This window comes from Gavia stellata, chromosome 4 (assembly GCF_030936135.1).
Source record: "Gavia stellata isolate bGavSte3 chromosome 4, bGavSte3.hap2, whole genome shotgun sequence".
Taxonomy (NCBI): domain Eukaryota; kingdom Metazoa; phylum Chordata; class Aves; order Gaviiformes; family Gaviidae; genus Gavia; species Gavia stellata.
The window spans coordinates 25,290,818-25,303,779 of NC_082597.1; the positions used below are offsets into that span (position 1 = coordinate 25,290,818).

Below are 12,962 nucleotides of genomic sequence, written 5' to 3' on the forward strand. Positions count from 1 at the left end.
CTCTTAGGCAAAGTTAACTGAAGTTAAAAAAATTAACTGAATTATTCATCGATACAATTGCCGTGGTTTTAAAGACATTTACTTTTTCATCAATATCTTAATTGTATTACACAGATCAAAATAAACTTCTGAGGATAAAATAATTTGATCTTGACCAGTCAATATAACTGCATTTCCTGTTTTGTAACCTCATTATTTAAAAACTAAAATGTTGTTGATGAGCTTTGTAAATTCTAAATTTTTAGAGCAATGACTGTCTTTCTGTGTATGCCTGTGTTGCTTGGAACATTCTGTGTGTAGTGTAATATTCCTGTTGGGGGAACGTAGCTAATTCTTTGTCACCTTTTAATTAGAAAAGTGATACTATAAACACTGTATTAAATTTATTTCTCTCATCTTAAGCATAGAAGGCAGAAAACCTCTCAAACCCTGAAGTCATACAGAACAACAGACTTCAGATGCCCTTCCAAATATAGCTGCTTTGCCTTGCAAACATTTGTGCAAAAGAATAACTTTAGTTTTTATAGCTTATCTTGATGGTCACAATGGAACTGCCAGCATGTAATTATTGTATCCAAGATCTTGAAATTATTGTAAATCAGACTTATAATTTGAAATAAACAATGCAGACTGTTTGGAACATGTTTATTTTTTGAGGAGCCTGTGTTATTTAATGCAGAGGTCAATTCCTTCTGTAAACTTGTTTAGTTATGTTTATGTTTGATTATAGTTATAGAGAAAGATATGGTGTACATTCAATAAAGAGCTACAGAAAATTGCAAAGTTCTGCTTGAAACCTCTATTCCAGATGTGATTTTGATCCAGGACAAAGCCTTTTACTCTGACAAATAAAACTGTCTGGAAAAAGCAGTAGCATTGACAAACAGAAATAAGCATGTATTTGGCAGCAAAGAGCTGGAAACTGCATTGACTCCCTCAGAATCCGAACTGTAGAACAAGTACCTGACTGGCAAGTGCCTTCTAACATCAGTGAAGTCTTTCCATTGATTTTTACCATTAAATTCAGATTCTGGATTTTAGTTCAGAACTGAATTAACTGTAGAATTGCAGCACATGAGCATTCCAGTTGACTTCTGTGCTTCCAGGATCTGAGCCTTAAGACAGGAATGGCTGCAAAGATAGGGCTTCTTCCAGAGCGATAAAAGGAGTTTTGAAGAAAATTGTGGGTTGAGTGGCAAGAAGTCATGAGTCATATAGATAGTAAACTGCCTCTTTATAAATTTGTTGCCTTTCTTTTTAAATGGCTTTTAAAAAATGTACTTTACAAACACAGAAGGATGATTTAAATAAATAGTAAGGAAATATTTCAAACAAATGTGAAAAGCCACTAGTCCATTGATTCCAATGCCATATGGTGTTGCAGATTTTTGGAATCATAGAATCACTTAGGTTGGAAAGGACCTTTAAGATCATCGAGTCCAACCGTTAACCTAACACTGCCAAGCCCACCATTAAACCATGTCCCTAAGCACCACATCCACACGTCTTTTAAATACCTCCAGGGATGGTCACTCAACCACCTCCCTGGGAAGCCTGTTCCAGTGCTTGACAACCCTTTTGGTGAAGAAATTCTTCCTAATATCCAATCTAAACCTCCCTGAAGCAACTTGAGGCCATTTCCTCTTGTCCTATCACTTGTTACTTGGGAGAAGACACCAGCACCCACCACTCTACAACCTCCTTTCAGGTAGTTGTAGAGAGCGATAAGGTCTCCCCTCAGCCTCCTCTTTTCCAGACTAAACAATCCCAGCTCCCTCAGTCGCTCCTCATAAGACTTGTGCTCATCAGCTTCGTCGCCCTTCTCTGGACACGCTCCAGCACCTCAATGTCCTTCTTGTAGTGAGGGGCCCAAAACTGAACACAGTGTTCAAGGTGTGGCCTCACCAGCGCCAAGTACAAGGGTACAATCACCTCCCTACTCCTGCTGGCCACACTATTTCTGATACAGGCCAGGATGCCGTTGGCCTTCTTGGCCACCTGGGCACACTGCTGGCTCATCTTCAGCTGGCTGTCAATCAACACTCCCAGGTCCTTTTCTGTGGGGCAGCTTTCCAGCCACTCGTCCCCAAGCCTGTAGCATTGCATGGGGTTGTTGTGACCCAAGTGCAGGACCCGGCACTTGGCCCTGTTGAACCTCATACAATTGGCCTGGGCCCGTCGATCCAGCCTGTCCAGATCCCTCTGCAGAGCCTTCCTACCCTCAAGCAGATCAACACTCCCGCCCAACCTGGTGTTGTCTGCAAACTTACTGAAGGTGCACTCGATGCCCTGATCCAGATCGTTGGTAAAGATATTAAACAGAAAGATATTAAACAGAACTGAATCCAACACTGAGCCCTGGGGAACACCACTTCGGGCCTGGCCATCCAGCCAGTTTTTTACCCAGCAAAGCGTATGCCCATCCAAGCCATGAGCAGTCAGTTTCTCCAGGAGAATGCTGTGGGAAACAGTGTCAAAGGCTTTACTGAAGTCCAGGTAGACCACATCCACAGCCTTTCCCTCATCCACTAAGCAGGTCACCTTGTCATAGAAGGAATGTACAGAATCATAGAATAATTCAGGTGTGAAGGAACGTAAGAAGTCCACCTCCTACTCAAAGCACAGTCAGCTGTAAGGTCAGACTGAATCGCTCAAGGCTTTATCCATTCAGATCTTGAAAACCTTCAAGGATGGAGAAAGCATAACCTCTAGCAGCAACATGTTCCAGTGCTTGACTGTCCTCATCTTAAAAAAGTTTTTCATTTCAGTAGAATATGTTGTCTCTCATCCTCTACCATGCACGCCTGTAAAGAGCCTGGCTCCATCTTCTTCGTAATCTCTTTTTAAGTTTTGGAAAGGTGCTGTCAGGTTTTCCTCAAGCCTTCTTTTCTCCAGGCTGCACAAGCCCCGTTCCCTCAGTCCCTCCTCACATCTCAAGTGCTTCTGCCCCGTGAGCTTCTTGATGGACTTCTATTGAACTTGTTCCAATTTATCAAAGCCTTTCTTGGTTTGAGGGGCCCAAAACTGAGACAGTATTAGAGATTTATGCTTGAAGAGTTCTATATTGAGTTCAGTATTCTCAAGCAAACTAGTGTTTTGGCCTGCTAGAAAATTGCTCACAAACAAATTTTTTGGTTTATGCGGAAGTCCAGAAGGTAGTTCCTGATAATGGCAGTGCCATTTAATCACACTATGAAAGCTCTTGTGTAAATAGTTAAAAATTTGTATTGCAATTGGATACCCGACTAATATTTGGGACATGGCTGTCCACAAAATTAGTGAAATTAATGTCTTCCTTCAAGTCAGTGTCCAAAAATGACTTTGAAAACATAGAAATTGAATGTTTTGGAGGACAGGATGTATTGAAACAGAGTCGTTGAAAAATGGAAAAAGTATTTTCAGTATTTTGGATATGTAATTGATTGCTTTTGTTTGGGCAAAGCCAAGTAAAGCCAACATAATTCAAAAATAGGGTAAAAAATTTTTTTAAAATCTAGCATAATTGAAATTAGTGTAAAAACCTTCATGTTAGTTTTCTTTAAGTGTTACTTTGATCATCATAAATGTTTTGTTCATATTGTTACTGAATTTAAAAACAATTATTTTTTACCACTTTTTGTCCATAGCATTTATAATTGTATTGTATTTTGAAAAGGAACTAATCTAAAACTTTTCTCTAATAGTTACTGTGTTGCTTCACCTGTTCATGTAGCTTATAAATGATATTAAAAAAGGTACTGGACAAGTATGAAGAATGAAAGTGTTCTCTGTATCAGTCAGTGGCGAATACTGGAAAAGCTGACTGAAAAGAACAGAGTCACATTAAAGATACTATATTTCTAGGAGAAGTCATTGCATTTTATCAGGAAGATTGTTCAGATAAAGGGTCAGATATGCCAGTTTCTGTTAGAGCTGAGTAAATTCTTTAAAAACACATCTTTGCTTGAATTTCAGACAGTTACTCACAAGATGGTTTTGGAATCTGTTGGTAAAAAGGCCTCTGCTCTGCAGCCTAGATCTTTCCTTTGAATAGTCTTTAAGGTGAAATTCTAACCTTCTCTCGTCACTTCTGAGAAGCGGCTAAAGTGATAGGCTTATAAAGTCCCTTAAATCTTAGCTTAGAGGTTGAGACCATGAGGAGTCCACACTCCTGAAACACTGGTGAGAAATCCTGGGTTTGCCTCAGTTCTTTTGCAGATGTAGATACTCACTACCAGGAAAAGGGGATTGGTCCATATGGCTTGTGTTTCTCCTTCTGCACTAGCAGAGACACGTGGCCAATTAACACCTGCAGCTTACCTCACAAGACTCTTCTGTGAGCACGACTCTTCGAGCATGAAGCAAAATTTGCCTTCTACCCACCTTCAACACCACTGGTAATCCATTGCCAGAGGGAAAAGTTCCGGCTTCCTTCCCACAAAGTGGTTAATATGTTAATTTGGCAAAGCAGCATATGCATTTTGCCTCCCCACTCCCAAAAGGAAAGTCCATGCTTTTTCCAGGATGTAAATTTCCCTATTTATGTCTCAAAGGAAGAAGAACTCAGAGTAATTTCTCCCTCCACCTCCTTGCCCCAAAAAGATGTCCCAATGAACAAAGCATCGATCCCCTTCTTAGATAATAAAATGATTGTAAAAAGTGATAAAACAAGATTATAAATTAAATGTGAAGGTAGCAAAGTAGTTGCTGACTAGTATTTGGCATATGGAAAATACATTTTCAATAAGAAATTATACTAATAGTAACTGAGATTAAAAAAAAAAAATCATCCAAATCGTGGATTCTCTTAATTATTTTTTTTTTTTAAAAGAACCTAGATTTGAATATGTCTATTATCTGAGCTAGAGGAAAAGGTTCTTTAATATGCTGCTGTAGTACCATGTTAGGTCCCAAACCTATTGCTCAAGGACCAAATTTGCATGCAAAATGGATAGCATTTATTTTTGTCACCTATGTAGAGATAGTTCTTCTGTCTTATCTTGCACTGTAAATTGTCCTTGTTACAACAGTCATCCCTTTTAGCCTGACACAGCCCTGAATTTACTTTCATCCCACACAAATCTGGCATTCACACTTCTTTTTATTCAAAACTTTTTACATCAGGAATGTAGAATTCTGAAGTTGAGAGGATTTTTTCCTTTTTTTTTTTAAAGAAAAGTATTCATAAGCAAAAGAAATTAAGCCTCCATAATATTGGGGTTTTCTCTTCAATTATTTGTTATGAGTCCTACATTTCAATTTTGACGGGGTAAGAAATACGTAGGATATGTGATAGGCATACAATTGTAAAAGAAAACATGTATAAATCCAGAGAAATGGGTAGGAGTAGAATGTAAATACATGGTATGTCAATATTATAGCTTCTCTTAATAAAATTATCTTAGTTAAGTGGAGATACATGGTAATGGAGGTATTTTTTTCTTCATTGCAGTTTCATAATGATTTCACAGTAGTCTGAGTTTCAGTATTTTGAATTTGTGTTGGATTTAAAAAAATCTTCATGTGCAAGCAGTTCTAAATCTGGACTCAACCCATCTATGGATTGTCAAGGAATAAGCCCTATGGAAAATGCAACGGTAAACTGTGTGTTCTTTTGTGTATACTGACAGACATCAATCAAAGGTGTTTTTAGGTTCCTGCTCACAGATAAAAGAACCACTGTGATCTCATCTCATTTTAATTAAATGAAAGAAAGGAATCTTTTTGAAAAATCTCTTTGCAATAAGTACATATTTTTTTCTTATCGTTTGGTAAAAAATATGATTTTTATGAGTGAAGAAAAAAAAGAAAAAGGAGAAAATATATGCAGATGCATTTGTGAGCCAAATTTACTGAGGGAGGCAGATTAAAATCCCACTCAATAGGTTCTTCTCATTCCTTTTTTTTAAAGCTTTCTTCACTTCAGTTGTTCCCAAACTGTGGTTTATGGAGAAATATTAAAAAGAAAAATTCAGTTTGTTTTCAGTTAAAAGGTTGTTCATAAGTAATATGGTAATCTGAGAGAAAACAATCTGGTTTTGTTTCAAAAAGTTTTAAGATTGTTTCTATAAGGCAGAATACGGAGAGTATACCCACCAACTGTGCCCCATCTCACTTGTGTGTGATTTGGTTAGCATGGTCAAATACCCTCCAAAGGATCCAGCTCAAACCAAGGGATCATCTAGTTTTTGAGATATTACCAGCTGGAAAGAGACAGGGACAATATAGCTTTCTTTCATAATTCTCTCCCTTGTATTAGTATCTCTTTTGTTTTCATTAACCTATGTTAAGTAAGTCAGCCATTTCATATGCAAGAAGCCAGGAATCTCTTACCTGACTTAGGCTTTTCACCCAAGGTGTCAACATTTGAGTATGAACTTGTAAAAGAAGTTGCATGTCCCAGCAGTGGAATTTTTGAAACGGTATAGATGCTTTAGCCTATGTAATAATAGAGTTGAGCACTAGTCACCCATTTAAAAAGTATAGAATTGTCAAATATTTAGTAATGAATCATTTGCTCTTGTGGTGAGGTTCCTGTCAGGTTACAACATGTATTTGTACACCACTATATATTTGTTGGTCTTGATTTCCATACATCCAGATCAGATTGTTGAGGGTTTATTCTGATGTGGAAGTCCTGGCAGTGTTGGTCATACTTACCAGCTGTATTAGTAATGGAAGAGACCCACTAGAACCTACTCTTCATTGGTTCATGTTAGAAGAATAGTAAGATGTGCTGCTTTCTTGCTCTGTTTCCCAAAGCAAGGAACTCTGCATTGTGCAAGCTAAAGAAGAAAGGAATCACAATCTGAGAAGGCATGGGCTTAGTGGAATAGAAGTGTAGTAGCAATGCACTATTTCTCTAGACTGCCAACTGCAATGCAAACCTAGCAGGTTCTGCAAAATTGAAAGTTTTGCTGGAAATTCTGTGATTCCTTTAGTATTCTGTGGGCAACCACACTGTGCACTCTTGACTTATATAATGCTGACCTTCAATTAATCTTCATTTCTTCTATGAAGGTTAATTGTAAGCAGCAGACAGGAAGATTTCCAGTCAATTGGCTTTGTAGGTAGGAGGTGCTCACAAAAAATGGCAAGACTATTCTGGACAGTTATGTGAGAAACCAGATCTCGCACTTTCTGGAGGATACCATGGAAAAGTCAACCACTTCGAGAATTACAAAGTATTTTACTTGTGTTGACCGAGCTATGCCAATTCATACTACATTCTCCCTAGGGCGTTCCAGTTCTACTCTGTCTTTGTGCTCTGGATTGCTGTCTTATCTGTATGCACCCATAAACAGACAAACAAACACTAGCTTGTGAAAAGGGACATAAAGGATTTCTAATATATCTCTGAGGAGAAGATGAAAAAGTGCAATTAAAGAATTAAATCCAGTGTTATGTAAAGGTAACATGGAAAAGAAAAGGAACAAGTAGATGATTTGTTTTATTGCTTCCCTCAAAATTATTATTTTTGCCTCAGAAATCTGCTTTCAGATTGAAGTGATGAACAAATGGCCTTATATTAGACAACAGCACTGTAACAGTATGCTGTGAGTTAAGGCAAATGGATTTAATTAATCAAGCTACATGTGCCCAGATTCAGAAGTGCATGTCTTCTGACATCTGTTTATATCTTCTTTCACAATTTCCATTGTGCTTCCTTATTTTTCCCTTATCACAACTTGTTTTAACATAGCTAACAATTTCTTTTGTGTATTATCCCTAACATCTTGTTCTGATTGTGAAAAGGCATCCGTGCCCTGTGCCGAACACGTGCCGAGTGACTGCTGCTGCCTAATGTAGTCACAAGGTGTAGAAACAGCTCAGTGCTTGGCAGGAGCAAAAAAGTATGCTGGAGGAATTTGCTTCGCAGCATGAAGAAATTCTCTATGACTATTTTGATCTTGCATGAGACTTGTGGAATACTGAAGTCATGTCAGGTTCTGAAGTGATTATAATTTGCTCCTGACTTTTGGTATTTTTGATTTTTGGGACAGCATTACTCCGTGCAAAAGATAGCTGAACAATTCCATGTTTCAGTGGATACACTCCAAACGTACCATTTTCTCACTCTCTTCCCTCTTGCTGGAATCGGCAATGGATAGATTTACTGCAGATTTCAAACCTGTCAACACCCAAATGTGTGACACCAGCTCTCAATACATGTGAAAGAACTAAGCTGAGGGACACGATAATGTGTAGCAGGGGAAGAAGATAGAAGTTCCGCAGAATACATTTTGTGCGCTACAGAAAACTTTTCCATAAACTCCATTTTGAAGTTGAGCAATTCTGTTATCAGCGAGTTATAAAACAGTAGCACAGGAGTTTGGACTTCATGACTCTCCCTTGTACTAGAATGTTAGAGGAATCTGTCTATGCTTATACTGTGGAGAGTTTTATGAGCTGCTTAAATCACCAAATTGAAAGTCATTTAAAGTACGTAAAACTCCCAACTTCAAGCTAAGGAAGTCCATGTTTTGAAAATTCCCCCTGTCGTTATAGAGCAACCTCAGCCAGCAGCCTGGCTGAATCCGGAGAGCTGCAGCCGAACCAGGAAGTGCAGCTGTGCATACGCTCGGACTTTCCTTTGCAGCTGGCCAGATACGTACGCGCTTGCCTGGAGTCACGATGCAGCTCTACTCTGCGGCTCCAGCCCCGCTGTTGTGCATCCTCGCTGTGCTATTCAAAATATCTCTGGCAGTGGACCATGTACCGATGCTGCTTTGGTCAACTCAGAGGTAAGAAATCTAATAAAAGAGTATCTCTGCTTATGCTATTGCTCTGTGTGTGTGTGTGCGCGGAATATATTGTATATCATCAGTTGTGGTAAATAACCTCTGGGCAATACAATTACCCAATAAATAAATTTGTTTCTCGGCAATCAAGCAACCTAACTGATGAATTTACCCATTTTTATTCCTAATTTTAGTGTTCTAAGCTGGGCAGTGAGAAGTAAATAAAAGCCATATTCTTCAAATCTGAGTGGATACGCTTTATTCACCCTAAGGCAACCTTAAACTCCACTGTTAGAGGTGTCGTGACTTAAAAGCACAACGTAAGGCAGTCTCACAAAAAGGAGCTGACCAAAAACTGTGTGCGCAGCCTTAATCCTTGCATTTCCTAACTCCTGAATCCTGATTTTTCACTTTAATGATCTTTTTAATGCAGGTTTTTTGACAGGACACACTGCGTATGTATAGACATGGGTCATTAGAAACAACTTCAGAGCCTTGACAGATCTAGAGAGACATATGAAATTCAGGGGTTTGCATATACTTCTGAAGTAAGACTTTGAACCTGTCTTGAAAGAGCCAGATATAGACCTCTTTTTTCCAACCAGGAATTTTATTCATGCAGACTTTAAGGATTTTATATAATTACTTGGGATTTTCAGAAATATGGCAGCTTGGGCAACGCAGTAGCTTCAGGTAGGGTACTGGACATGCAAAGTTGTCAGAGGACTGTGCGCCACTTATTCACAAGGCTGTCTCTGCAGGGCATACACACTGGTTTTGTCTAGGAAGTACTGCCCCAAAATACAGTAAGCCGATGTCAGAAATTTGTAAGAAAAGGCTCCTGAGGGGCCCGTGGGATCACAGGACTGATTGGAAGGGCTAAAGGCAAAGTCTTGTTCTAGGTGGGAAGGCAACAACAGACCTGCTGTACTCTAGGTTTGCCTAAGGTGTGCTTTGGCCTCAGTAAATCACTTGACGCTCTCCTCCTAATTCCTAAATCCTCTGCATTCTTAACCTGGATTATCTAAATTGTAAACCCTCTCGTGGAGAGTTCATCTCATACCCTCTGCAAGCACATATGTATTATACCTAGTTCAACAGGCCTGATCTCAGCTGGGTACTTATTAATTTCTCTAATACAAATAATCCATAACACCAACAGTATTTGGAATTTGTCACAATCCAGCTGGGTGACTTCATAAGCGTAAAATGCTTTCCTGTACTGCGAATAGCCTTGGTGCACAGGTTAACCCTCACTTTTGCTGTAAGCTTGTGAACAGAAGGGGCTGCAGTGATGGGGATTCCTGTTGGGTCCCTTTGCTGGCATGACCAAGCTGTGCGGGTCTGGGCAGGGGCAGTTTTGCTTCTGAGCTCCTTTGGTCATCAACTCTTGTCAGGTCTGAATTCATGGGATTTTATTCTTTCGTATCATTGTCTCTTTGTTAATTCCCAGAGTGTTACTTGTGATCTACTCTTCTGTAAACTGAGAAAGGAATCAAACCAATGGCTTCTTGGGAGGTAATTATCCTTTCGGCTAGTTGCGCTGGATTCACTCTACCTTTCACGAGGCTTTGAGCCATTCTTCAACACATTTGAAACACTGTGAATTATCTAGCTGTCACTAGGAGAAGAATTAGACTAAATACTGCTCTCATTTATCCCAGTACAAATCTTTTGTCTTTAGGCAAGATTATTAATATTTAAATTTGAGAGCTAAATATTATTAATGTGGGTTTTTTCTTTTCTTTTTTTTTTTTTTTCAGTTGCTTCTTAATGTGGTAATTTTAAGAGAGCAATAGGAGGATTCAGAAATTTTATGAACATCAGGAGTTAGATTAAGTTCTTCAGGAGAGCTTTCTCCATATATAGTGCTGTATAGACAAGCATGCTACTTTTCTGTTTTTTCATATGTTGTGCTGTAATGTTGAGGGCCATGGAAAACAGATGTGCAGGAGGCATTGATGATGTTTCTTTCATACATATGCTGGACATTGTATTCTTTTCCCAGCACTAATTAATACCATCTTCAACGTATGTCTATCCATCTCTTAAGCATTTCCAGAAACTGAACCTCTGGTCCTTGGGGAGCCACAGCATATAGAAATCTGCAAATTTTGGTAAAGTTTCATTCAGTAACTTTGACTTCTTTTTCCCCCTGAAAGAAATAAATGGATGTCTCAACATCAAGGTTTTTTTATATTCAAAATACTTAATTGATTCACCTCTATATAAGACAGGCATGTGTATGAGTACTAAACCTCTGTATTTAAAAGCAAAATAAATGTTGGAAAGAGTTGTTCTTAGGATAAAAGTGATCCTAAGTGTCCAGGAAAAGATCAGTGCTTCCTTTGCCTACTTCCTAGTTTATATAAACAACACAGCTGTTGTCAATATAAGCAAAATCTTATCAGTTAGTCCCGGGTGATCATAAAAGCAAACTTTCCACCAAGATGCAATTAGCAACTTGCTTTACTGCAGATTGTTCAGGTTTATACAAATCTAGAGCAAGAAAATCAGGATAGTGGGCTGATTAAACCAGTTTCATGTTTCCATAAATAGAACATTTTCTGGAAGAACTGTTCCTCCTACCATGACCTTTGCATTTTTGAAAGGTGAAGTTCTTCTGGGGAAGAAATTAGTTCTGGTGAAAGTCAGTGAAGCAACAGGAAAGAAGGTTTATGTTCTTTTATAAAATAAAGAAACAGTAACAACAACTTTTGATTGCTAACCCTTAACTTCATGCTTTACATCTTGGTATTTTGCAGTGACGCAAGGTTTGCAGTGTGTGTGATCTACAGGCTTATGAAGTCTGGAAACTACTATTAAGAGGTTTAGGAAGTTGCAGCAATTATCAATGGATTTCTATTCACTTTGCCGAAACATATCCCACCAGTTTAAAAGTTCAGTGATTCATTGATCAACAGAAGCTGACACACCGATCCATTCCATCACCCTCTCCCAGGTTATCTATTAGGATATGATATTGAATAGTTGAGGGGTAATACATTTTGGTCTTCTTTAGAACTAGCCAGGTCATAAAGCCAGCTGTATTAGAAGAATGTAACACTTTAAAGTCTCTCTTCTATGCATTATTATTGTACTGTAATCATGCTATGAAAGGTAATGTTAGATGTCAGATCTAGATGAAACCTGCAACTGACAAACACATGCAGTGTGCAAAGCATAAGGGAAGTGTGATATAAATCCTTATAGGGACATTAGTAAATTAAATACCTCTTTCCTCTAGAAAGAAAAATGCAGATCTCTACTTTGAGAAAAATAAGCGTTTTCTACCAAACAACAATCTTACTCCATTGAACCTGGGAGAAAGATGAAGTGGGAAAAACTCAGTAGGTCACAGTGTCCTGCTTTTCACAAAGGAATACTAATATATCAGTGGACATTCTCTAGATAACTTTGGCCTGGAAAAATTGACCTCTATCTTAAACCAGCCTTTAAACTAATATCCCCTGGTTGCTTTTTGAAGCAGGAGAGATGGAGAGGTTCCTCTTGCATATGATACACAGCAGAAACTTAATTTAGCCATTTTAAACCAATGTTCAAAATACTTTCTTTCCCTCCACAGATTAGAGAGGGACCTTGTGGAAATAAAGTCATTAAAATTAGCTTTTGTGATTGCCCCTTCACGTGTTTGTTTTAGGAATGATTTTTACCTACAGTCATTGAAAATATATTAATACCTTAATTTATGCTATGCTTATACTGGGAAATTAATCCTTTTCTGGCAAATCCAGATTATAAGTGACTTTTTGAGAAAGCAGTAATGCCAAATGTACATTTTCGGTGTTTCCTAAAACTGCAAGGAATTTACTGAAAAACCTGCTAGAAGAAGGTGGAACATAAAAAGGATACAGTGGAACAGAAAAATGTTTTTAACTTTATTGGATTTCTGTGCAGATACTGTCTGCTAGTATGCATGCCAGTTTACTTCTGCTGTGCAGGAGAAAATATTATTTCTTATATGATAATCACAAGGTGACTGAAAGGGACAAGTGACAAGAATAACTTGTAGGAAAGAGTTCAGAAGCCAGCTACAAAGCGAAAGCGGAAGCTCACAAGGTAGAGTGATAGAAGTCTTACCATCTGCCCTTCCGGTGGGTCCAGATACAAGAAATCTTGAAATCTTTGCTTCCATCAAAAACAAGTGCTCAAATCCCAGTTCTACCTAGAAAGAGCACTGGTCAGAGAAGAATCTGTATGCTTAAACTTGTCCTGCAGAAG

The 12,962-nt window shown here is 38.4% G+C and overlaps 1 protein-coding gene across 1 annotated transcript in view; it reads left to right on the plus strand.

Moving 5' to 3' along the window:
• Positions 1 to 8,613: 8,613 nt before the first annotated feature.
• The window catches only part of ATP6AP1 (ATPase H+ transporting accessory protein 1), a 54,311-nt gene continuing 49,962 nt past the window's right edge, over positions 8,614 to 12,962 (plus strand). Inside the window, exon 1 of the mRNA XM_059816090.1 lies at positions 8,614 to 8,723. Coding sequence (XP_059672073.1) covers positions 8,614 to 8,723 — 110 coding nt within the window. The remainder of the gene's footprint in view (positions 8,724 to 12,962) is intronic.